The sequence below is a fragment of the Spermophilus citellus genome, assembly GCF_964194105.1.
Source record: "Spermophilus citellus genome assembly, chromosome: 4".
Classification (NCBI taxonomy): Eukaryota; Metazoa; Chordata; class Mammalia; order Rodentia; family Sciuridae; genus Spermophilus; species Spermophilus citellus.
In genome coordinates, this window is record NC_138185.1 from 43,712,482 (window position 1) to 43,740,382 (window position 27,901).

The window sequence follows — 27,901 nt, forward strand, 5'->3', positions numbered from 1 at the left end:
GCCGGGTACCGGACACGTGGGAGAGTGGGCGGGGTGGGGGAAAGAAATTGAGATCTAGATTTAGGGACTGAGCTTGGGAGGAGAGACAGCTGGGGAGAAGCAAAGCGGAGAGGCGGAGAGGAGAAGGAGAAGGAGCCGAGGGAGCCGGGCAGTTGGGGCTGCAGCCTTACTGCTCGCGCTGAAGTCGTGATGGACTCCCTCCACCTTGGCTGGATTTGTGGCGGATTCACTCCACCTAGGCCCCTTTCTTGACACGGTGCTTGGTTTTTGTCGACAGATCTCCTTTAATGATCTTTACCTCATCTTTTCAGACGCCGCGGCGTGGAGCACGGAGCGGCTTACTCACTTCCCGCCGCCATCTTCCATTAATCCTGGAGTTTATTCTGTATAAATGTTCACCATGGATTCAAAATTTCTCTTTTTTTTTTCCAGATGTTTACTAAATGGTTTCCCAAGCCATTTATTGTAAATACCATCTTTACCTGTGCTAATTTGAGATTCTGGCTTTATCGCATGTTAAATTCCTAAATGTATTTATGAACGTTTACATTGTGTTTCTTTTCTGTTCTTTTTGTCTGACTGTGTATATGCTGAAAACTATTTTAGATACCCAGTTGCTCTACTATTGTTTTCATAGCAAATAAAGTGAATTCTCCCACATTACTCTTGTTATTTTTATTAGAATGCCTTATGTTAATAGATGCATAAATTCTGTGTTCCATTTTGCTAATCCTGTTCTAGCATATTCTCTTACAAAGTTTAGTTAAGGTTTGTTGACCTTGGTTGGCCGAACTCCAGCCCTGGTTAATACAGCTCTCTGTCTGCTCTGCATCTTCTTCTGCACCTGTACAGTTGAACGTGGCTGAAGAAAACATCATTACCAACTAGTCTCAAGTCGTAACCATGCCCTGCGATTACGGCACTGCTGAGGAATTCATTCATTCTGCTCTTCCGTGTGCCTGTTCTCTCTCCTCAAACTACCAGTACCCTATCTCTTATTTTCTCCCTTGGCTATTGACTGTACTTATTTCCCTGAGAAAACTGGAAGAGAACTTCCAAAAGTTCCCCCAACTCTACCTGCCAGCATCTGCCCAGGAGCCACCCAGTGGCTGACTCTTGCACTGCACATCAAAATTGGGATGTCATTCCCTTTTTCCTGAGTCAGTTTTTGTTCTTCTCCTGTGTTGTTCCCTTTTACTTGTAAACATGCTGTTCATTTTCCAGTTTAGGGATAACCTCTCAGAGTCCCACCTTTCCTTCTAGCTCTTCCCCATGCTCTGCTCCAGTGCACCACAGGCTTTGTAAACTGTCAGTCTCTAATTCTCATTCTCTCAGAAATTCACTCCAACCAGTCTTTGCTCTGCTCTTCCCCCAGAACTGCCCTTGAAAAGGGCTCTGGCCCTTCTCTTTGCTGAGTCAGTTTTTTTGGTCCTCAGCTCATTGGTCCCACCAGTGGGATTTGATCCTGTTACTTCCTCCTTCCTTGAAAAAATATCTTCACTGGACTTCAAAGACTCCACACTCCACTCCTTTCATGTACTTCACTGATAGCTTCTTTTCAGTCTCCATGCCCCTGATAACAATGTCTCTTCTACCTCTTCCTTCTTCTGCCTCCTGCTCTTCTTTCTCTCCTATTCATCTGTTTTCTCCTTCTGTGCTGGGGATGGAACCCAGGGCCTTGCACATGCTAGGCAGGTATTCTACCAGTGAGCTACACCCTGACACCCCCACCCCCACCCCCATCGCCTTCCACCCTTATCTTTTTAACTTTGGAGGACTCAGTTCTTTGACTTTTCCTCATTTACACTCAGTCTGTGGTGATCTTGTCCAGTCTTTTGGCTTTGAAGATCATCTGCATGTCATGACTTCAAACTTTTTCTTTCTAGGCCAGATTCCCATACCCACACTCCGACCCATCTTCCTGGCTGCCTCCACTTGGGCATTGAAGAGATCTCTCAAATTTAGCTTGTCTTACACTGAGCTCATGTTCTTATTTCCTGACCTAGACCATGACATCTGTGGGCTTCCCCATCTCAGTTGGTGGTCATGCCAGTCTTCTAGTGGCTTAGGCAAAACAAAACCAAAAGCCAAAATGAAACAGAACAAAAACCTACTTTCAATTGAACCAACTAAAATGTTGAATGTCTGGAACATTTTTGATAAGTATTTATATTTCAAACTTTTTATTTGGAAATAATTTAGACTTATGGAAAAGTCACACATACAGAATACTTTAATCTAGCTTCCCTTGGTAACATCTTACACAGTTATCAAAGCCAGGGCAATAACATTGACAACTCATTAGGACTGAACTTATTATGACTTAATATGGGTTTTGCTCATATCCTTTTTCTGGCCCAGGATTGAATCCAGAATTCCATATTGCATTTGGTTGATACATCTCTTTAGTCTTCCCCAATATGAGATGGTTCCCCAGTCTTAGTCTTTCCTACCAAACCCCTTTTGATGAGTTACTTAATTTTTCAATTCCTTGTAGAATACCTTTCAGTGTGCAGCTGCCAGGTGTCTTCTCATGATTGGGTTGGGGTTATGCATTTTGGGCAGGAATGCTGCAAAAGTAATCTTGTGCTCTTCTTAGGGCACTATATCAGGGGGTACATGATGTCCACTTGTCTCATTATCTGACATGTTTCTCCCTGTCAAGTTACTGTTGTCCTCTCTGTAGTTGGTAAATGTTTTGTATGGAGATGCTTTGAGATTATACACCTATCTTGTAATTCTACACACTGTCACCCATTCTGATAGTCTCCACCCATGGTCTTCGCAACAGTTTTGAGATATTTGTTTAACCAGCCACATTAAAAAAGTATTGCTTTTTAAAAATTTTGTTCTTTTTAGTTATACATACAGTAAAGTATATTTTGACATATTATACATACGCGGAGTATAACTTATTTTAATTAGGATCCCATTGTTGTGGTTGACAATGATGTGGAGTTTCACTGGTTGTGTATTCATATATGAACATAGGAAAGTTATGTCTGATTTATTCTACTGTCTTTCCTATTCTCATTCCCGATTTCCTTCATTCCCCTTTGTCTAATCCAATGAATTTCTATTCTTTCCTTCTCACTCCTCTCTTATTGTGTGTTAGCATCTGCATATCAGAAAGAACATTTGGCCTTTGGTTTTTGGCGATTGGCTTATTTCACTTAGCGTGATAGTCTTCAGTTCCATCCCTTTACTGGCAAATATCATAATTTCATTCTTCCTTATGGCTGAGTAATATTCCATTGTGTGTATATATATACTACATTTTCTTTAATCGTTCATCTGTTGAGGGGCACCTAGGTTCCATAGCTTCGCTATTGTGAATTGAGCTGCTATATACATTGATGTGGTTGTGTCACTGTAGTATGCTGATTTTAAGTCCTTTGGGTATATACAGGAGTGGAATAACTGGGTCAAGGTGGTTCCATTCCAAGTTTTCTGAGGAATCTCCATATTGCTTTCCAGAGTGGTTGTACCAATTTGCAGTCCCACCAGCAATGTGTGAGTGTACCTTTTCCCCCACATCCAACAAAAAATGTTTTGCTTTGCTGCTTTGGGGGAGAGGAAGATTGTTCAGGATACTTTTTCTGCATGTGACTCTAGGAAAAAGAGGTCCCTATGTGGTCATTTTAAAGTTAAAGAAATGGCTTTTCCATGCTCCTTAAGTAAGAGCTTTATTTTTAAACAGGAATGGAAGTTGATTTTTTTCCCAGCCTTTTTTTTTTCCTCTAAGGGTTAACTTACTGAATATATTTCCTGATCATGAGCATGCTGATTAAACCTTTATTGGCCATGGCATATGCCTGTAAGAGATTTCTCAAGTGTTCATGTAGAACTTTTGCCTATGTATTCAAAGGAGAAATTGGCCTGTACTTTTTTCCCCTATATTCATGTCCAATAGTAGGGCAATACTAGCCATGTAGAATAAATTGGAAAGCTTGTAATCTTTTCCTATTGTCTGGACCAATTTAAATGACACAAGAATTATTTGTACTAATAGAACTTTTTTCTTTTTTTGCTACTGGGGATTGAACTCAGGGCCACTGGACCATTGAGCCACACCCTCAGCCCTATTTTGTATTTTACTTAGAGACAGGGTTTCACTGAGTTGCTTAGTGCCTTGCTTTTGCTGAGGCTGGCTTTGAATTTACCATCCTCCTGCCTCAGTCTCCCAAGCTGCTGGGATTATAGGTGTGCGCCACCGCTCCTGGCTCTAATAGAACTTTTTAGTAAAACCCTGAGGACTGGACTTCCTTGGCTATTGTGTTGGTCAGTTTTCTAGCACCCCTCAAATCCTTTTGTCCATAGTCTACATCCCATCTGGATTTCAAGTTTACTTGAAGATAATTTATAGATTTTTAAAAAAATGATTTAGAAAGATCTCTGTATCTAGAATCATATCTCTTTCTTATTGTAGTTTAGTTGCATTCCCCCCCCCAAATGATTTTACATTTTTTCAGAAAACTAGCACTTTAGTTAATTCATTAAGTCTATTTATTTGTTTATTTTGCTTGTTACTTCATTGTTTTGCTTTGGTCTTTACTCTTTGATTTCATCATCTTCACTTTCTCTTGTGTGGTTTATTCGATTTCTTCTTCTAGTTCCTTATTTCATTTAGTGTTTTAGTATTATTTTCTAATAAATGAACTTGTGATCCCAAACTTCAGTGTTTTGCATGATTCCTCTTCCCCAAGCCTGGTCCATCAGCAGATCCTCTCAGCCTCCCCTTTGACACACATGCAGAATCTGGGAACAGGATGCCCCTTCTGCTGCAGGCACCCAGCCCAAGCTGTCATCATTTCTCATCTGAATGATTCTGACAGCCTGTTCCTGGGTGTCCTGCCTCCAGCTGGGTCTTCCTTCAAGCTGTGCCCAATACTGCAGCCTGAGAGAGCCACCTCCCCACAGAAGTTTATTCTGCAGTGGTAACGTACTTTTAAAATGGGAAAGATTTTAAGGATCATTGTCTCTTACTTCTCAACAGTAATGACTAGAACAACTCCGTGTGTGTGTGTGTGTGTGTGTGTGTGTGTGTGTAGAGGGGGGTGCAGTGAAGAGAGTTCTGTGCCTTTCTGAGGACTGTGGCTCTCCTCCTGGGTGGGGATAGGAGCAGGTGGAAGGTAGTTCTGAGCAGAGGCTCACTCTGGCTGTGGTGGTTCCCTGCTCAGGGGAGGGTTGTCATTTTAGTCTTCCCAGTCCACCTTGAAACTTCTCTGAGGTTGCTTCTGTTGTATGGTTTTTGCCCCCAGAAGCTCTGACCTGGGTCAAAACCCTGCTGTGAAGCCCCTCAAGGCCACTTTGCTCCAACTGTGAAGATTTGTTCCCTAGGCTATTTTCCGTGCTGCCTCCAGCCACTCTGCCCAGCCCAGCCCCGAAGTGGTTCTGCAGTGAGGTTAAGTAGTATATCTTAATACAGTGGAATAATAAGATATGTGAGAAGCTCATCAAATGCCAGTAACATGGACATGCACTGAATTTGAATGTAGATCCTTTCCCATTGTCATAGTCCCAGGGAGAAATTACAGGCCAAGGTTAAATTCTGTATCTTAATCAAGTCCAGAGAAATTTAAGTCTGAAATCAAATCCTATGACCTGGTGAACTCAGAAACTGTCTCCCTTATTGGTTGGTTGGTTAGTTGGCTGGCTTGTTTCTTTCTTTCTTTCACTGGGGATTGAACTCAGGAACTCTTTTCTATTGAGCTACATACCCTGCACTAAAAAAAAAAAGAAAAAAAGAAAAAAAAGATCTTTTATTCCAAAACGGTCTTATTAAGTTGCTGAGGGTCTCCCTAATTTGCTGTGGCTGGCCTTGAACTTGCAATCCTCCTGCCTTAGTCTCCTGAGTCACTGGGATTACAGTCATGCACCACTGCCCCTGACCCTACCTGGTTTCTTATTTGGCTGCTCTTGATGGAGAGCTTAGTCAAGTCTGGGTTTATTCAGCAGCTGTGTCACACAAGTGTCCTTGTAGGTCCTTTGGGGCCTCATACACTGCAGTATCCCTGCACAAGTTCCTTTGTGTCTCCATTAGAAGACTAGGCAGACTTCAGCCTCCTACAAAGATACCTGAGGCACGATAATGCCAGGCCCAGGCGAACTAGAGATGCCTGAGCAAAGCCTGATGGTCAGAGTAAACCTTGCCTTGAATCTCCATTTATGCAAGAATTATGCTACCTCGATGGTCCTGAATCCAAGATCTCAGAATTTAAGCTCAGTTGGGAACTTTATCTCTTGGTTGAAGGTGAATTTTGGTCCTAGGTGTTTCCCATTCAAATATTTGTTTCTGTTAGTTCTTAGGTTTGGGATTGAGGTTGGCTCTTTAGAGACAGGTACCCTTGGTTCTACCACGCGGCCCGCGCAGTGGTTTCATTAATGAGGTTCTAGGCATAAAGTTAGTTAGAAGAGATCGAAATAAAACACACAGACCAGTTACCTTATTTATATTGCTAGGTCCGAGACGGCTCACCTCCCTGGTTCCCGCCTCCAGCCGCCCAGCAGGGCAGCGAGGATTACTCAGGGCTAGCAGGAGAGAGAGAGAGCGAACACGCCTGGGAGTAGCCCTTTATTGGGGAACAAGAGATTCAGGGGAGAATTCCATCCAATGAAGGTTGAGGGGGGGCTGCACTCCAAGGTCAGGGTCAGTGATTGGGTCCCCGGGGTCAGTGGTCAGGCACACCCCCACACGGATGGGCTCTCTCATCAGGAAAGGGTCGGGAAAGCTTCGACACAGCCAAAGCGCCTCAGGCCCTTAACGGGAGTCACCCAATCACGTGTCAGAATGGCTTCCCACACTTGGTCTCCTGTGATTAGGCATTTTTGGTATTGGGCCACAGGGCCTGTCCCTTCCCCAGTACCTTGACGTTACAGGCCTGAGATATCTGCTGCCCTGTGGTGTATCTCCCTCAAATGGTTGAACCTCTGTGGAGCCAAGCAGAGCACCTCAAGATGAGTAGAACATGTAACAGATTGAGTTGGTATTCTTGGCTATCAAAAATACTCATGTAGCTTTGGGATTTTGAATTGGTGAATATTCATGATATGTGGAAAAGCATGATACACACTGTAATCTCAGTCACACAAAATGGGATGTTGCTTATGCATATGGATGACCTGGAGGGATACATCTACGTAAGCTGCTTATAACTGGATGACTTTGTTCTTTGCTTTTTTCCTTTTATGCACATAATAACTTAAAAAAAAAGCTATTCTAAAAGCCGGTGGGGGGTGGGGGAAGATGAGGAGACCAGAGTATGGGGAGAAGCCACAAAATTCTAGGATCGCAATTCCAGACCCCTCCAGGACTGTGTGGAATGAAATTGGACCATGGTTCTGCTGCCCACCTAGTGGGGTGTTCACATTCTGAGAAACTTAGCTGTCAATGCCTAACGGGTCTATAATGTTCCCATTTGCTGTCAGATTTGATCTTCCCAGTTGAGTCTCTGAGGAACATATTTTCTAGGGCCTCTGGTCTCTGCTGAAGCCTGCAGAGCCTTTGCCTCTTCCTTCCAGGCCCCTTGGAGCTGGCATCTGCCACTGTGATGGGATCTCTGTCCCAGCGTGGTACATTGGCATTGGCCACATCCTCTGGGAATGCCAAGGAGCATGCCTGTCTCCATAGAAGGAGCTCTGATTGAGGATAGAGCCGTCTCAGAGGCCAGCAGCCCACCAGAGTCACTCCCACATTCTCTGGGTTAATCCTGTGTGTCCACATCAAGTTCCTGCGGCTGGGTGGTGACCCTAGCATGGCCATGGGCTTATTTTGAGCTCCCCGCCAGTGCCACTCCTTTGCTTGATTTCTGTGTAGCCAGTATTGGGGTTTCCAGTAGTAACCCCTTCTTCCCTGCTCAGGTTCAGTGTGTACAGGACACATTGAAAGTAGAACAGAGACGAAGCCTGTGCCTCCTTGGTAGTGAAGAGCTGCTTTTAAGGGATGTGTTCAGATGGGCTGACTCGAGTCTCCTTGTTCCCTAACAAGGAGGTAGGCTGAGCCCCAGGTCATGCCCTTGTTCTGAAGAGAAAATAGGCTTGATTTTAACTGTGCCAAGAAGCAACAGCACACCCCTTTAATTTTCCCCATTTTTCTTCGGTAGCATGCTTGTTGTGCTATAGTTTTTTTGTGTGTGTGGTGTCCCCAGTTGCCCAAATGCCACCAGGGTCAGTGGTAGGTGTGATGATAATAGTGACTGAGACTTCCTACATGCTCGCTGTACTCTTATATTCACCTCATAACTGCCCCAGGATGATTGTCCTGCTGTTGTCCTGGAATAAACAAAACCATGGAGAGGAGGTTTGTGGGTCTTTTGGAGAGAGGGGAAATCCAGTCTGGCATTGTCCAAATGGGCGTGGACACTAGCCTTTGAAGGTAAGTGGTGAATCCTATAGTGAGGTGCCGGCTTCCAGCTGGGATGCTGGGGTGTGCTCAGACAGCTGTTGCTGGAGACCAGCCTGTGGCTGCTAGGACCCCAGCTGGGAGTCTTTCTGCCTGAAACATGTGGCATAAATGTGTTTGACATGTGATTATCCTGCAGCCCTGGGTGGAACCCTGAGACTTGTATTTAAGAACAACTTGATTATATCATTGAAGGAGCCCAGATGTAGTTTAGTAGCTATGTTTTTGTCTTTTACTTTAAAAAATATATTTATTTTCTCTGGCTAGTGTAATTTTTCTTGGAGACTTTACCCTTTGATCTGGACTGGAAAAAAATGTTACCAGTTTAAGGCCTCTTAAAACATGTCTTTGGATTTATTGTGTGTACAAATGGAAATTCAGATAATAGTTCTGTAGTTAACTGAAGAAAAACAGGAAAAGAAAATAAATTTCTTGCTACTTGAAATGATAAACACCGTGAAGCATTGCCGTATATCCTGGCAACAGAAACTCAAGGTCGGAAATAATTCCTTTCCTCCTGAGTCTGCCTTCAGCCTCCCTGAGGAGTGCAGCGGCTGAAATTTGCCACTAATTGTAGCCATAATTTTAGCATGCAATTAAACACATGATTTCCTTCCCAGCTGATGTCTTTTTAGCTAGTCTGACATGGGTAAAACAAAAGCTCTGCTAGTTTGAATGGCCATTTTAATCTGATAGGCGGTCACGAAAAGTCATCAGTATTTGGGCACATTTGGCTCCATGGAAGGAACTGGAGTAATTTTGCATATATAAGTGGTGATAGCTTGGGTGCTTCTAGTACAATTTACAGTACTACTTATTGTGGGCCCAAGAAGACCAAGAATTGATGTGCCCACTTTGTTAAGTCACTCTGAGATTAAGGATCATTGGAGAGAGGAAACTAGGTGGGGAAGAATCAATGGTGAAAATTGTGGGGTTGTGGTAGGAGCAGAAGCTTGCAGAGGTTACTGAGTTTGAGGTTGGTTCTGGTATCTAAGAAACCCCAGGGCAGGAGGTCAGCCTGAGTCCAATAGGCCTGAGAGCAGAACAGCTGTCCATGGTTGGAGGTGGAGGGACCTTACTAGATAGGGTGCTAAGATTACCTCCCAAAGTGGTCAGGCCAGTTTACCCTCCTGCCGTGTTACATGCTGTTGCCCCCATTCTTCTCTCCCTTGGTGTTACCAGACCTTTATTTTCTTGCCTAGTCTTTTGAGATATGGAAGCTTTTGCTGTTTAAACTTGCCTTTCCCTCATTCGGGGGCCAGCCATCTTGTGCTGTGTTGACTGGCTGGTGCTACGGCTCAGGTTTCAGATTCCATTGACATAGATGTGCTCTATAGATAGGGTAGCCTTGGATCTCCATCTCTAAAACCATTTGAATTGTTCTTTCAGATGGCAAGTTTGGTGCCTATATGCAGGTACACATTCAGAATGATGGGCCTGTGACCATAGAACTGGAATCCCCTGCTCCTGGCGCTGCTATCTCTGACCCAAAGCAGGTAAGCCTGAAGTGTGGGGCCCAGGTCAGTCTCCTGGGTACCAGTAACATGTCTTGGCTTTGATTTAGTCTTGGGAACAGTCCTCAGTCTTAAGTTGGAGGAAGTATGTTGTCACTATTTATTTATACATTTCAACCCCATCACTATTTATTTATTTATGTATATATTTATTTATTTAATTTTTTGGTACTGAGGAATGAGCCCAGGGGTGCTTAACCACTGAGCCACATCCCCACCCCTTTTAATATTTTATTTAATGACAGGGTCTTGCTGAGTTGCTAAGTGCCTGGCTAAGTTGCTGAGGTTGGCTTTGAATTTGTGATCCTCCTGCATCAGCCTTCTGAGATGCTGGGGTTACAGGTGTGTGCCACCGCACCTGGCTCTCATATTTATTTTAATACCTGTCTTCCCAAGAATTCATGTTTGCATTGTTAACTCCTGAGCTGTGGTAGGCTGGGACAACACAAAAAATGTCCTTAGTTCTTCCTCTGGGATGTTCCTGGTCTAGGTGCTATGACATCTGCTTGCCACTGGGTGGCAGCAGAGCCACAGCTCTGGCAGATTCACCCATTCAGAATAGTTATATGGAGCAGGTTCTGTGCCAGGAATGGGTGGATGTGCTACCCAAGGTTCTTTGTAAATCCTCATTTTTCTAAAGAAATGTATGACCCACATTTCAGCAAAAGCGTAATTAAGATAGAGAAAGGAAATGCGAAATAGTCCTTGCAACCTGTGTGGTTTCGTTGTGTGCAACACATTTTCAAAAGCTTTAATTAATGCACTCATTTGATAGAGACGTGTGGCTCTGGTGGGCAGAGAAGTAGGAACCAAAGGGTTGTTCCTGTTCTTCCTTCTTTGCTTCTCTCCCTTGTGCCTTGCCAGGATGTTGTGCAATGATGCTTTCATGTGGGGGAAACATGGTAGAAATTCGTGGCTCTGATTGGTACAGAGACATATTTTTAAGGGGACTAGAACCTTTCTTTTATGTTACCGACACTTTGTATTGACAAAGAAATATCTATCAATGACTGATGGAGTAGTGCTAGACTTCCAAGGTGGTGACTGAGGGTCTTGGAATTATTAATAGCATTTAAAAAATCACAAATGAAAACAATCCACATGAATATGTAAGCTTTTCATTTTGAAATAACTTGAGGCTTGCAGAACAGCTGAAAAAAAACAATTTCACATATTATTTATTTACTTTTTTAGTTGTAGCAGGCACAATACCTTTATTCCTTTATTTTATTTATTTTTATGTGGTGCTGAGGATCAAACCCAGTGCCTCACACATGCCATACAGGTGCTCTGCTACTGAGCCACAACGCAGCCCAAGTTCCATATATTCTTTTTTTTTTTTTTTAAAGAGAGAGTGGGGGGGGGAGAGAGAGAGAGAGAGAGAATTTTTAATATTTATTTTTTAGTTCTCGGCAGACACAACATCTTTGTTGGTATGTGGTGCTGAGGATCGAATCCGGGCCGCACGCGTGCCAGGCGAGCGCGCTACCACTTGAGTCACATCCCCAGCCCTCCATATATTCTTTACCCAACTTCCCTTAGTTTTAAAGTCTTTCATAAATGTAGTAGAATGATAGTCATCGAAATTAACATTGATTCATTTGAAATTTACTAGGTTTCTTTTTCAAAAAAATTTTTTGTAGTTGTAGATGGACAATATGCCTTTATTTTACTAATTTATTATTATTATTTTTTTAATGCAATGCTAAGGATCGAACCCAGTGCCTCACACATGTTAGGCAAGTGGTCTGACACTGAACCCAAGCCCCAGTCCTTCACTAGGTTTCTTTAACTGTCCTTTTTCTGTTCTAGGATAATGCAAAATTCTATGTGGCAATTAGTTGTCATTTCTCCTTTCCCTTTTCCCATCTGTGACGGTTGCTTGGCCTTTCTTTGTGTTTCAAAACTTTGACACTTTTCAAGAGTGCTGGTCTTTTATTTTGTAGAATGTGTCCCCATTTGGGTTTTCTGTAATTACATTGAGGTGTTGTGCATTTTGGGAGGGATATCAAATAGCACAAAAGTGATCTTGTGTCTTTAGTGCATCATATCAGGAGGCACATGCCGCAAATGAACTACTGCTGAATGTTTGGTCCTGTGATTATGCATGAAGACTCTGAGTCCTAAAATTGACAGTTTGTTTATTGGGGGGAGCAGGGGAGGCTGCTTTGTTCTTGCATAGTACATCTTTTATAGGGCAGTGTGAGGTTAAGTCTTAACTATGGCATTACATATTGAAAACAACTAACTTGTTTGCTAGTACTAAGAAAACATTTTCCCCAGTAGACAAAATAGGATATGTTTTCATAAAGTGCCAGGAAACATACACCTAAAGTACGTGCAGGTAGTATAGTTGGGCCTTATTTTTCTCCTTAATTGGGGTCGTCGTGTCCTGCAAGAATTAACCTAGCGTGAGGAGTTACTGCCATCCTGCCGTGTTCAGCATTCCAGCCTCCTTGGCTTTAGCTAATAAACAGGAACTCTGCATTAAGATTCTTCAGGGCGCATTCTCTGTGACTTTAGGAGATCAGGCCCCAACAGTACATGATATTGATTTGTTTTATTACAGGTGATGTTAATCTTAATACCTGGTTAAGGTGGAGTCTGTCATATTTCTCCATCGTACATGAATTTTGACCTTCTCCACCTTGTCTGTACTTTTGCGCATCATGGCAGATAGCTCTTTCTGCTTTTCAGAAAAAGCAGCCAGTGGGTAGCATTGACCCTGCTTCTCCATCACCTCCTCCCACTATAGTAGTAGAGCTTCCCTTCCTGTGTTGAGGCCAGCCTCTTCCCCTGGGCCAGACTAGTGCAAAATGAAAGTGAGTCCCCTTATACAAAAGTTACCAAGATTTTTAAGATGGTTTCCTTTGTACCACTTGATCCAAGTAGCAACCTGTTTTTTCTTTCCTATTTTTAAAAAGAAATTCCTTTATTTTTTTTAAATGGGGCTTTATTTTGTTCATTTATTTATATGTGGTGCTGAGAATTGAACCCAATGTCTCACACATGCCAGGCAAATGCTCTACCACTGAGCCACAACCCCAGCTCTGCAACCTGTTTTTTTCTTATCCTTCATATTGATATTCCTTTGGAACTTAGAGAAAAACTCCTTCTTTTAATTAAGGATTATAAACTTTGTGGTATTTTGAGAAATAAGGCAATGTGACTGAAGAAAATAAAAAAAAATTCAAGATGGTGACAGCAGAGCATTAAACCAAGGGACTCCTGTGCATATTGGGCCCTGTGTGACAACTGCAAGGGCATGCACCCTATGGAGCCAGACTGGCTTGGACTTGGAGCCTGTCCCATCTACCTTCAGCAGAGTTGCATAAGCCCTCTAACATCTCTCAGACAAATCAATCTGTCTCTCTCACTCATCCATCTTATTCCCAATGGGTTTTTCTTTTTTCCCCCTCTCCAGTACTGGGCTGGAACTCAGGGACTTGCATAAGCTAGGAAAGTACTCTACCACTGAACTACACCCCTGGCCCTTTTAATTTTTGAGATAGGGTCTTGCTAAGTTTTCCAGACTGGTCTTGAACTTGTGATTCTCCTGTCTCAACCTCCTGAATAGCTGACAATATAGGTATACGTCACCCTGACTGGCTCTAGAAAAATTTTCGTTAGTCAAACATTTTGTTTTTCATTCTAAATATTTTTCTGGAAATGCTAGTTATACATTAAACTTTTGGGATGTTCAACTTTCTTTAAATTATTACCCTTATTTTCTTGTTTAGGTTAAAGATGAAGTTATCTTTGATGATAAATTTGGAGATGTAATGTACTACATGAAGATTGTAGTCAATATCATATTGTACACTGTAAGTTTATTATGAGAATAGATTTTAGGTATTCTCAAGACTCAGGAAAAAAGGTACCTATGCAAAATTATGAATAAATAATTTAATTAACTATACTTTACTATGTATACCAAAACATCATGTTTTACACCTGAGATGTATACATAATAAAAACCCAAAGAACTCTAAAAATAGAAAACAAGTCCAAATAGGCACGTCCAAACTTCTAAAATGCTGTGTTGACTTATTAAGTTAAAAAATACTTTTAGGTGCTTCTGAATCCTAAAGTGGGGTCTCTGTTCAAATGTACCAATTGTCCAATTTTAGTTATTTTAATACATTTTCTGACCCGAAATTTGCACAGGTCTCTGTCCTCCAGCTCTCTAGTAGGTGGCAGCAAGCAGGCATAGAAGAGGCCTTGGTGATTGGTGCTGGCGTCTGCTTATGGCCTCTTTTTCTTTTCCTTTTCAATAGAGGGGCTTCCCTTTACAGGAAATAGCTATTTGGCTTGCTTTTGTGTTGATAGGAAGAGAACAGCCAAATTCGTTTTACTGATAGATAAACATGTGTTTCTATCAACCAAGCTTTTAATTCTAAGTGTTTTATTTCCCTATTATATTATGAACGGTTCAATTACATTACAGAAAAATGGTTCTTTTGGCAAGTTTCTACATTACAGAAAAATGGTTCTTTTGGCCAGATGTTTTTTAAATATAGGCTTTTAAAACCGTCTGCACAAATGAACATTATATAGATGTGTGTTTGTATTTGTATGCCTGTATGGATGTGTGTTTGTGTATATATGCATCAGGTGTCTTTCTGTGATATGATGGTATGCTGGGCACCATAAGAAAGAGGAAAAAAAGTGCTGCCACCCAGTTCTTGCTTTTAGGAATAGGTTTAGGGCAATATAAACCTGAAAGGCCAGTAATGGTGAACGGCATATCAATGCAAGACAACTTAGGGAATGTCACAGTGCCATGCAGTTGAGGCTTTTCCTTCAAATGCTTTTTGATGATGATTTAAGTTCCTTCCTATCATTTACCAAACCCCCAGTAACCCGGCATATGTGGCTGTCCTGTCTCTGACATCTTTCACTCCATCTTCTGTACCTTCTTTTGCCTCCTCTCCAATCTGAGAACAGGTCAAGCAAGTCTTTTCTTTGTCTGGTTCTTGTCTCAGTTCTAGTGTTTCCCCCTCAGAGGAGGAGATTCTCTGACCCTCTCAATCCCAAGGGTGCTTCCTCAGTCACTGTCATGCTGCCTTGGTAGTTTATTTCACAGACTTTGCACCATCTGTTATCATCTTTCTTCCTTGCTTCTCATTTGTCCACACCACTCCTAAACTTATGCTCCCTGCATCTTATTCACTGCCGTGCCTTGGGAAGTGTTCCTGGGAGAGTGGTGTTTGTTGAGGAATGGTGCCTTGCAGGTCATGGCTGTGCTGTCTGAGAAAGTATGGAGTTCTGAGAAGGCTGATGCCACTGCTCTTGTGCTGAGCTGGGAAGGCCTCCCAGGGGCCTAGAGATTTTAGCTAACCTTTAGGAGGAAAAGAAGAAAGGATTTTCAGTAATTGTTCTTAAACTTGTACTTGAAACAGGGGCAGATTCTTATTTTGAGAGTCTCCGAGCTTTGCCAATGAGTGTTGCAGCTATTGTGGTGAAAAATGGGCTGGTAAAGGTGGTTTGCCTGCCTTAACCATGTAGTTAAGGCATGGAACTGGCCATGTAGTGTGTGCATGTTTTCCATGACTACATCAGCAGCATGCCTGTTGCATTTATAGGCTGCTGTGTGGGTCCCATGATATGTTCTGACAGTGAGAAAGAGTTGGAAGAAGAGCATTATTATTATTTTTTTTTAAAGAGAGAGTGAGAGAGGAGAGAGAGAGAGAGAGAGAGAGAATTTTTAATATTTATTTTTTAGTTCTCAGCAGACACAACATCTTTGTTGGTATGTGGTGCTGAGGATGGAACCCGGGCCGCACACATGCCAGGCGAGCGCGCTACTGCTTGAGCCGCATCCCCAGCCCAGAAGAAGAGCATTATGTTCTTGCTCTGAAGGACATATTTCCAAAAGGAATGTGTAGAAGTAGTAGCAGAACTGCCAGACAGAAGCTCTTTTCTGTGTTGCATTTTTGTGAAAGAACACCATTCCAGCAGGAACCTCCTGATTATTACCTAGTGTGTGATTGCTGGTGTGAGTAGGTGGGTAGATACTGGAAGATTTAACAACCTAGTCCATTCCTACTATTAACTTATTTTTGCTCTTGTTTTAATCCTAAGTGGCCTTCCTCTGAATGGGAGCTATTTTCTTGGGCCTCACATGATTGGGGTTGCATGTATGTGAGAGCAAATGGGAGTTTCTCTTAGTGAGGAGGGGTGTTTAGTAATTGGGTAGGCCTAGGGTCTACGTACTTGATCATGTTGCCATTAATTATTTATGTTCTCTGTATATTGAGTGAACTTGAAAACCTAACTATATAGAAATACTGAAAAGAGCTGAAAAAATGAACTTTCAAATACACATCTTTAAGTTAACTCACATGTTTATTGGCAAATCACTGGGATGAGTTGAGTGAAAAATGGTGCCTTTGATTTTGTGAAGCTTCTAATTTTATGCTTTTCTGTATATCACCACTGCTTTGCCTATAATCTTTTTCTGTATGCTTGTCTTCTCAGCAAGCATCTATCCCTGTGACTGGACCCTGTGTGCAGACTGAGCCATTCATAGGTCCTGTAGGGTCTGAGGGAGATGAGTGGGGCAGAGCAGGGAATGGGGAAAGAGCACCATTCAGTTTCATTTGTTTATAATATGCACTGTGCAGTCCAGGAGATGACACTGAGGACAGACAAGGACACAGGTGGCTTCTGTGGGAAATCCCCATTGCAGGTGCCCAGATGTGCTCTCCATTGCTGCATGTTTCAGCTTGATTTAATGAAGTGTGCTAAGTACAAGGAAAAATTATGTTAATGCCAGTCTCCTCATAGACATTTGTTTAAATGTACGTATGTATTCCATTTTTTACTCTTTTTTAATACTCAAACTGTAGATTCTAGTTCCCTGATTTTGGTTTATGTTGTTTATGTTGCCTAAACCAGGCCCTAGTAGTTGGCTTGCCACGGAACTGTGTTTGCAAGTCTGGTTGCCAAAATAGTACTCAGATTCTGTCATTTACTCCAATCATATGGGTTCATTTTGTCAGATTAATTCATCAAATAAAAGTGGGGGACATAGTGGTAGAGCACTTGCCTAGTGTGTGCAAGGCCCTGGGCTTAATCTCCAGTACTACAAAACACAACAAAGCAAAAGTTGACTAAGACTCTTGGCTTGTCTTTACTAAAGTGTTACTAAAACAAAAAAAGGGGAAGCTATTAGTTACTTCTTCATTCTGAGTTTTGTTGTTTAGTCTTGGTTGTGGTGTCAAAGTGGATATGCTGATTTCGGGGACACCTGGCCAGACCTCTTACCTGTATGGAATCACACCTGCTTTCTGATCCATTCCATCTGAATGTCTGCTTTCCTGTGAGTTATAAAATCAGCACAGTACTCCTGGGAGGGGTGGGCATAGAGGGTAAGTGCACTTCTGGCCTCCCTCAGCCCTGTCCACTGCCACTGATAATCAGAATCTGTACCCATGCCTTGTCAGTGCTTGGGGGAAGACCTGCCCCATGCATTAATATCTGACTGGTAGAAAAGGCAGGAACCTAGCAGACATTTGCAAGCAGGCTGGCTTCTTCCTAGTTGGACACTGCCCAGGAATTGTTTTTTTTTTTTTTTGAACCTTTTAATTTGTTTCCATATAGACAGGTATCCTGTTAGTCCAATGTAGACTTAAAAAGAAACCTTTCCAGGGCACGTGCGCGTGTATGTGTGTGTGTGTGTATCTATCTGTTTGAGGACCCACAGATTGAGCAATCAACTGACTTTCATCTTACCTTCTTATAATCTACGCATATATTAATGAAATTGCAAAAATTTACAAGAGTTTGTTCCTTCCTATGGGAACTTGGCTGATCCATTTGAAACTATGATGTGCTTCTCTTCTGCCAAAACATTTCTAAATTCACCAGAACTAAACAGATGTTTCAGCACATTAATGGGTACAAGTCACTTAATGTTTAATTAGGCACCTAAAGCACCTAAAGTTTAAGGACTTTATATGTGTGTGTGTGTGTGTGTGTGTGTGTGTGTGTGTGTATATATATATATATATATATATATATATATATATATATGTTTTGGGCAGATTCTTATTTTAATTTTTAAATTTCATTTGTGGATATGTTTTTTAAAAAAGTCAAACTCCTTTCTTTACTGATTTGACTTGCCAAAGATTAACAGCATCCTTTTTATTCCCAAGGGAGGGAGGTAAAGTTTATCCTTCCTTGGGATTTTTACATTGAGCACAGCAATAATTTAATTACAGACACTCAAGATTTTAATTAGGAATTCTTAGCTTTTTAGGTAATTTGTCAGGAGCTTCATAGTCTTTAAGTAATTATAGAAAAATATTGGTATTTAGTGGTGTTTTGTAGAAAACCTCATTCAAACATCTGCATCAGTAATGGAGAGAGAAAAATGGTCTGGAAGTTATAGAAATTTTAAAAATGCAGTTTTTGCTATAATTATTTTAAAGGTCTGCCCAATAGATAAAACACTTTGACTATGCAGAGGTGTTTGCCAAAATTCTAGGATTTGGCTGCAGTCTAATGACTGAAAAGGCATTTATCTTTTTAAGTTTAGTTATATCTTTTAAGAGGACGTTAGGACGGGCAAGTGGGGTGCTAATTGGATCAAGTGGGCTTTTAGGGGTTCAGGAAATGCCTTGAGCTCATTGTGTGTGTGTGTGAGAGAGATGGGGGGGCAGGGGTGGTGAGGAGAGAGAGAGAGAGAGAGAGAGAGAGAGAGAGCGAGCGAGCGAGAGAGTGCGCGCACGAACCTTTTTCTGTCATGTTTGCCAATACCCCCCACCCCAAGTGCAGATGCTGGTGAACTGGGGGCTGCTGTAGGCTGGGATTACATATTACTCCCTCTCCATCAAAGTCACTAGGAGCTGTAGTAGTATTCCTCAAGGGGTGGATTGAGACCCCTAGCATTCAACCACCCATGGTGCTTGTTAACATGTGGACTCCTGGGCCCACCCAGGTTTTCTGAACCAGAGTTGCAGGCATATCTGGATGTGGAGTGCAGAAGAGTAACAGATTTATGTTTGTAACCAGGTCTCTGTGTGCTCTGTTAAACACAGTGAATTTTGAGAACTGCTGGATCAGAGGACATCTGATGTTGCCGTTTTAATTTATTCTAGGCATTAGTTTCTTCAGGACCACCCTCCCCTCCCCATTGCCATATGTCTAAAAATACAATGCAACCTGTGCTTCTGCAGCTGCCAGGAAACAAGATGGCTGGGCTTCATTACTGAGGTCACATGTGAAACTATTCTCATTTATCAGCGCCCCTCCAGATCTCCTAACTGCTCCCCTCCCCAATACATGCAATGATGAAAATGTCCCCAGAGCATGGTGCATTCTCGACACAATTACAGATGTGTCAGGAAAAAGCCAATAGAATAGCAGCAGTTCAATACATTAGTGAATGATGACTGACCACTCTGCTGAGTGACATTGAAGCATGTGCCAATGGAATAACTTGTTTCTTAAGAGCCCAACATATGGATTTCTCAATGGCCAAGCTAATTGTACTGGTGGAGCCTCTTAAGACTTTTAGTTGAAAAGTAACTTATAGTTCTCTTCGCTTTTGGCGTACTGAGCATGGAATGCCTCACTCATGCTGATGAATACAGATGACAATAAAAACCCAAGGATGATCAATGTCTTAGCATGGAGATTGCAATTTAATAAAATGTATGAACATTGAGGCTCCCATAAGCAGTTGTCTGATAATTTACTTTTGAACCCATATTGGACATTGTTAAAGGTTCATTTTGTGTGGTGTGTTATTACCTATAAAGTTCATGGCAAAAACTTTCTACAGTGAATTGTAGACTAGTTTCCTGAAGATTATCTATTATTTCTTGAATAAGCATCATGATTTTTTTCTCCTTGGAGTTTCTGTTCATCCACCTGAAATGAGCTCCTTCCCTGTCTCTCTCTGTTGACATCTTCCCTGTCTTTTAACAGCATTTCATTCACAGCGCCTACTTACTCAGTGTCCATCCAGGTGTAACCTCCTAGCCTTTGAGTCTCCACTGCAGGGCTGTGTCACAGATGCCCTAGAGGTAGGGCTCTTGAATAAAAGCCCATGATATCCATCAGATAGTTTACTTGTTTATTCATGTACTATCCATCCACCCCATGTCCAACAGGCTGTCTACTCATCCCTCTGTCTACTCAGTTACCCACCACCTATGCGTCCTTCATCCAACAGATACTATTGGGTGCTTGCTCAGTGCTGGTCTAGCACTGAACCAAAGACATGCCCTCATGGAGCTTATGTACTAATCGGGAAACATACAAAAACAAGTATCATGCAAAATTGTGATAATATTAAGAAATAAAACAGGACTAGATGTACAGAATGGTGTTCGGGTACAGGCTACTTCAGGTACATGCACTGGGGAAGGGAGCCAGTGACATACAGACTTGAAGAAGAATGTGTTCCAGCAAGCGCAGAGTCTGAGTGATCTGTGGAAGGAGGGCCACAAGCCTTTTAATTTGTTTCCATATAAATAGTAATATTGTCAGTCCACTTGCAGACTTAGAAAGAAGCCTTTCTTTCCAGGGTGGGATGTGTGTGTGTGTAAATATACAGATATAGTTATTGTGACAAGGAGGGGTTGAGAAATGAGGCCAGAGCTGTGACCTGGGCTTGATGGAGCAAGATTTCAGAAGCCAGACAGGATAAGGAGTTTTGATTCTGTTGCTGGTGGTTTGGAGATTTATTAGAACATGAGAGCTCTGACATGTGCCTGCTGAGATGGCTGAGACCAGATTGTAGTTTAGACTTAGGAAGGGTGGGATGTGTGGTGTCAGGATGGGTGGCAGGGACGGCATTGAGGGGTTCCTGCAGCATGTGGGTGAGAAGTGGAGAGATTCTGGGTATATTTTGGAGGCTTTTAAAATCCCTCTGGTGTTCTGTCGCTCACAATGGAGCTATTCCACAAATGACTCATGTTTGATTTCTGTCATTCTGTGACTTGAGCAACAGGGCAGAATGTGAAGTCTAACCTCCTACTTGCTACAAGAAAGACCCCATTTTGCCTCTACAGCCAGTGTGATGGAGGGATTCCATGGCATAAATGTCAGACATTGAATGAGATCAGACATTGAAATCAAGGGGTGTAATTTTTGTCCCTGGATTGGAAGCCCAGGCACAAAGTAGGAACCTCTCATGGGGTTTAAAAAAAATGCAAAAAAGTTCCAGGGACACAGACTGTCTCCCTCAGGTTAGCATGAATCTAGATATTTAACTATTACCCAGTTGTCTACCCCACAAAGGGGAAAAAAAAAACCCAAATGAAATGAAATGGAAAAAAAAAAAACCCAAACAAAACAACAACAACTCCCCCCCAACCAACTTTAATTATAAAAGGATATTGTAAAAAACTCAACAAACAGCATTTATATTGAATTTGATTTATGTATACTATTTTAGCTAACATTGGTAAGGAAAATTTCTAAATTTAAGTCAGGAGCTTGTTAGAGAAAAAAAGACTTATTTTTGGAAAAGTATGTTCCCTGGTGTTCATTGATCTTGGAAATTATGGGACGTAATTGTCAGAAGAGACACAGCAGCTCCAGAGGCAGAGCGGAAGTGGAAGTCCAGGACTGGAGGAGCTTGTCTTGCTGAGAACTCCCACATGCTTCCTGCTGGTCGCAGGTCCAGAGTCTCATGGTAGCACTTCCTACCTGATTCCACTCTTAGTTTTTTTTTTTTTTTGTTAATGTGAAACACAAAAGCATAGCACTTCTGTGGAGATTCTTCACATGAACTGTATTCCTTTGACTACTTTCCGTAAAATGTGCAGTCAATTTCTTTTTCTATTTTTAATCATGAAAGTGAAGCCCGGGAGCCTCAATTTCTCTGTAATGGAAAGATCTAAGTTTGTGGCCTTGTTTCCATTTTTCCAGGCCTCCTTCACATCAGGAATATGAAACCCATCATCTCCCTCAGGCAGTGGTTCCATTCAGGAATTGCATTGCTGTTTGACTGCAGAAGGAGGGCAAAGGCTATTATTAACCGTTGGTGTCATTGTTAGGTCACAAAACCTTCAGGGGATAAGCACAATTTCTATAAAATTTTATTTCAAAATCCAGACTAGATCTGGCCCTATGCTCTGTGGATTCTTTTTTTTTTTCTTCTCCAATTTCATTTTGTTCCTTCACCCCCTTTATTTTCCCTAGGGAAGAGTCTCTTATTATTATATTATTATTATTTTTAAAAAATTGCAAGCAAGCAAGCATGTATTACCTGGAAAGTACCAATTTAGAAATGTTATTTTTTAATAGTAAGCTTTTATAGTATTCCTGGGTAGAAAGGCATTTTTACAGAAACAGTTCTTTCCTGTCTTTTATTTTTCTCATGAGCGCCCATAAAAGAGCATTTTATATCAATTTTTGTTACACATTATATATAAAATCAGTATTCTTTAAAAAAGTTTAGAAGTTTAAGATGCACTAAAAATACTTTTGCCTATAATCTGTCATTCTCAGAGGGAGCACATTGATTAAATGCTATCTATTTCCTTTCAGACTTAATAAAAATGTGTTTGCCCACATTTGCACACAGTCATGGAAAATTCATAGTATCTCTGGATATATGGATGTACATTTAAAAAATATTTTGACAAAATATGTACAATATAAAGTTTACCATATTAACCATTGAAAGTATACAGTTCAGAGTCATTAGAATATTCATATTATTGTACAACCGTTACCCCATCCTTCTACAGAACTCTTTTTATATTGCAAAACTGAAACAACCTATTATTAAACAGTACTTTCCCATTTTTTTCTTCCCTCCAGTTCCTAAAAATCACCATTTGTTTTTGAATTTGGTTACTCTGTCACATGAATGAAATCATATAGTATTTGCCCTTTTGTAACTGTGTTTTTTTCATTTAGCATAATGTCTTCAAGATTCATCCACGTCAAACATTATGTTCATAGCAGGTGTCAGAGTTTCCTTCTTTTTAAGGCAGAATAATAGTCCATTCTATATATGTACCATGCATATTCGTTCATTCATCCATGGATTTTTGGATCATTTCTATTTCTTAGCTATTGTGAATAGTGCTCCTATGAACATTGACATATCTCTTCAAGACCTTTTGATTCCTAGAAATGGAATTGCTGAATCATCTCTCTCTCTCCCTCCCCCCATATATATTTTTGTTGTTCTATAAACATAAAATTTAGTTGTTCTAGGAACTGACATATTTTCCACAATGTCTAGACCATTTTACATTCCCATCAGCAAGGCACAGAGTTCTCATTTTTTCACATTCTCACCAACAGTTATTATTTTCTGTTTTATTTTTTATACTAATCTTCATAATAGGTGTGAAATATATCTCACTGTGGTTCTTATTTTTAATTTCCTACTGATTAGTTATTTGAGCATCTTTGCATGTGTTTATTGACCATTTGCATGTATTATTTGAAGAAATGTCTATTCATGCCCTTTGCCTATTTTTTTAATATTTATTTTTTAGTTGTAGTTGGACATAATACTTTTATTTATTTTTATGTTGTGTAGAGGATTGAACTCAGGGTCTCGCACGTGTAAGGCAGGCACTCTACCACTGAGCCACAACTCCAGCCCTCTTTGCCTATTTTTTAATTGGGTTGTATGTGTTTTTGTTATTGAACTTTAGGAGTTCTTTTTATATTCTGTATATTAAGTCCTAATCGAATATATGATTCACAGATATTTACTTTCATTTTGTGGGTTGCCTTTTCACTCTGTTGAAGGGTCCTTTGATGCACATCTTTTTTTTTTTTTGGTAAAGCGACAGGTTTCTGCTCTGTTTCCCAGGCTAGCCCAGAACTCCTAGGCTCAAGCAATCCTCCTTCCCCTGTATTTCAAGAAGCTGGGATTACAGGCGCATGACACCACACCTGGCTCACACAATTTAAAAATTTTCAACTTGTCAGTTTTTATTTTGTTGCCTGCACTTTTGATGTCATGTCTTGCCGCAGTCTTGGCTGGGCACAGAATCACGAGCCACTCAAGCAGGAACAAAACTTTATTTTGAAAAAGCCGCCAAGACTCTGTAGGCGCCGGCAAGCCAAACCCGGTCCTCCCACGCGGGCGTCTACCGGAACCTCCCGTCTCTCGGAACCGGGGGTCCCCCGGACCTCCCCCGGAATTTCCTCCTACTATCCTTCCCCAGCCAATGGGAACTCTCCATGAGTCCCGTAACATGAGTCCGGTAGCAGGCCAGGGTGAACAGCGGGAGTCCAATTTCCATATGAATGTAAATCTTAACATAATCATATCTCAGTGGCTAGCTGGCGTCATTTTACAACCAAAGGTGCCATACATCGTATATTTGCTTGTGGCTCCTAGCATCTGCCCCCTTCTGTTTAATTAAGCAACAAGCAATGTGGCTAGGGACCGTGCCTGGTAGGTTGTCCAATTTAACATATGGTTCTTACCCGTCATGGGAGAACTGACATTTAGGCGTCAGCTTCCTGTCTTAGGTTGAATCCACTGTAATCAGATCAACCCGTCACTGACTACCGGTCCAGCATTCAGCCATGCTTGTGGATAGGCCTATGCACCAGTGGGGGGGTGAGGTTCTTGCCTCACCTCTGTTGGCCCCCAAATTTTAGACCATCACTAGTAGAAGGGAGGAGGATACAGAAATGCCACGACACCAAGCCAATTGATGGCTCCTTTGGAAAAATTGCGTCCCTGGTGACACCATCAGCAAAGATATGCCAGTATTACCACAATAAACATGGGGTGAGCTGGCAAGGAAATTGCATCACTGGTGACACCATCAGCAAAGATATGCCAGCAGTACCACAATTCGGTGCACCAGATGATATTTCACAATGTATGCAACTGATATATAGTCCAGGCAAGTTCTGCAAGCAGTTCAAATTGGAGGAGTCTATCAATATGTCCATTTCCTCCCAAAGTAAATTAAGTCCTTGATTGAGCATTACTTGTTGAGTTATATTCATTGATGCATCAGTTTATACAGTTTACTGTGATAGCTATCATAGAAGCTGTAGTTTGGTTTTATCTCAGTCTTCACCGGAATTGAGATGGAGATGGAAATTCTGGCAATGATGCTAAAGAGACATTATCCTGAACATAATTATTAAATATAATGAAAAGGAAAGGTGAAAGTAAACAAACAGATCTGTTAAACTCCTTTAAAAACAATCCTTAACAGCTGTTTACCTAATTTAAATTAGTAAACAAACAGATCTGTTAACCATCTCTAAAAACAATCATTAACAGCTGTTCACCTAATTTAAATTAAACCATATAAATGACGTGAATAAAGAAAAAATTCGGATCCATTTTTTCATGAGCGCTCCTCATATAAGAAATATGGACATACACACATACAGACATACAACACAAAACAGAAGTGTGCACACAACATACAACACATAAGACAATAGTAAATAAAGGCCTTGTAACTATACCTAGGTGAAATCTCCATTGCAATGTTTAAAAACTCCACAGTCAAAAAAATAAAACACAGTCAAAAAATAAAACTGATCAGAAAAACATTAACCTAGGTTTGTATGAGCTCAAAATTAAAATAGAACTTTATGATGTGGGAAAAATGCAATAATAAAATAGATATTGAAAAAAAAAAACCTTGGTTAATCACTGTCGCAGATGTAAGAATAGCCAAGCTGGAGCTCTGGATGTCAGCTGTTATGGATTTGAGTCAAATCATCTTCTTTTTCTGTAGAAATTGTTTTAGTTAATCTCTCTGGAATCCAAATCGGTTGCTGTTCATCCTGTGGGAAAACACAGACAGCGCCCCGATTCCAGACTATCACTGGATCCGGGCCTTTCCATTGTCCTGTTAGAATATCTTTCCAAAGTACCTTAGGCTTATGTACATTTTTTGGGTACAAATGTCTTTCCACAGCACTAAGTCCCAATGAACCCAAATTTAAAAAGTTTAGAGTAAAAAGGGTTATTTTAAGTTTATCTTTGGGGGATATATACCCCTTTCCAATTCCCTCCTTTTGTTTTAATAAGTACATTTTAATAGTTTGATGAGCTCTTTCAACTATGCCTTGTCCTTGTGGATTGTATGGAATTCCTGTTATGTGAGTAATGCCAAATGATGAGCAAAATTGTTTAAAAGAGGTGGAAGTATAACCAGGACCATTGTCCGTTTTTAACTGTTTTGGAACGCCCACAGTGGCAAAATTTTGTAAGCAATGAGCTATAACATCTTTAGTTTTTTCTCCGGCATGAAGGGAGCCCATCAAAAATCCGGAAGAGGTATCAACTGTAACATGTAAATATTTTAATTTTCCAAAATCTGGCAAGTGTGTGACGTCCATCTGCCAAATATGGTTAGGTATCAGTCCTCTAGGATTGACTCCAAGATTAACTTGTGGTAAAAATGTCACACAATTTTGACATTGTTTTATTATATGTCTGGCTTGTTCTTTAGTTATTTTAAAACGTTTTTGTAAAGTATTAGCATTGACATGGAACCTTTTATGAAAATTTATAGCTTCTTCTATTGTGGAGAAAATATGTATGTCATGTGTAGATTTATCTGCTAGTTCATTGCCCATACTAAGGGCTCCAGGCAATCCTGTATGTGCCCTGATATGACCTATAAAGAATGGATCTTTTCGGTCCCAGATTAGACTTTGTATAGCGGAAAACAAAGAGAAAACAGTAGAAGAAGGTGAAATCCTACCAGCATCTTCAAGGGATACTATAGCATTAACTACATATTGACTATCAGAAAATAAATTAAATACAGAATCTTTAAACATCATAAAAGCTTGTAATACTGCATTAAGCTCTACCTTTTGAGCTGATTGCTTGGGTACTAAAAATGTAAAAGTTTGATCAGGAGTAACTACTGCTGCTGTACCATTGTTTGACCGACCCATCAGTGAATATATTTGGAGCATTTATGATAGGGGTTTTTCTTGTCATTTTTGGAAAAACTACAGGATGCTTAGACCAAAAAGACAACAAAGGATTAGATGGTAAGTGATTATCAAATGAAACACTAGTTTTACACATGATTATTGCCCAAGTATTTAACTCATTAGCTAACTCATCAATTTGATCCATAGTATATGGAGTAATAATTTTATTGGGAGAAATCCCAAATACTCCCTTAGCTGCTTTTATTCCTTTGAGTATCAATTGTCCTACAGCCTCAGGATATCTAGTAAGAATAGTGTTAGGAGAATAAGATAAATGTATCCACAATAATGGACCTTCCTGCCAAAATACTCCTGTAGGAATATTTTTTGTTGGTAGTACAATAAATAATAAAGGCAAACTTATATCAATTCTATCCAAATGCATATTTTCCATATATGTTTCAATGATTTTTAATGTTTTTCTTGCATCAGGCGTTAACATGCGGGGTGAATTTGGATCTGATGGACCTTTTAGAATATCAAATAAAGGTCCTAACTCTCCTGTTGGTATGCCTAGATAAGGCCTTATCCAATTTATGTCTCCCAATAACTTTTGAAAGTCATTAAGTGATCTGAGTTGATCTACTCATATTTGAATTTTTGGTGGACGGACCATGGTTGAGGATAATAGAACTCCTAAATAATTAATTGGAAGATTTAATTGTACTTTATCTATTGCTATCTCTAGATTATAATTTTTCAATAAGTTTGTAAGTGTGGCATAACATTCTAGTAATGTGTTTTTATCTTTATGTGCCAATAACACATCATCCATATAGTGAAATATTTGTAGTTCAGGATTTTGATTTCTAAGTGGCTGGATTGCTTTATTAACATAAATTTGACACATAGTTGGGCTGTTAGCCATCCCTTGAGGGAGTACTTTCCATTCATATCTCTGATCAGGACCTTCATGATTCAGTGCAGGGATAGTAAATGCAAAATGTGGACTATCCTCGGGATGAATTGGAATTGAAAAGAAACAATCTTTAATATCTATAGCTAAAACATGCCAGGTTTTTGGTAAAGCAGACAATTGAGGAATCCCTGATTGAGCAGGTCCCAT

General features: G+C 40.7%; 1 protein-coding gene across 1 annotated transcript in view; it reads left to right on the forward strand.

Annotated features, from left to right (window-relative positions):
* Positions 1-27,901, forward strand: part of DTD1 (D-aminoacyl-tRNA deacylase 1) — a 215,034-nt gene that overhangs the window by 34,348 nt on the left and 152,785 nt on the right. Inside the window, exon 4 of the mRNA XM_081290742.1 lies at positions 9,791-9,897. Coding sequence (XP_081146868.1) covers positions 9,791-9,897 — 107 coding nt within the window. The remainder of the gene's footprint in view (positions 1-9,790; positions 9,898-27,901) is intronic.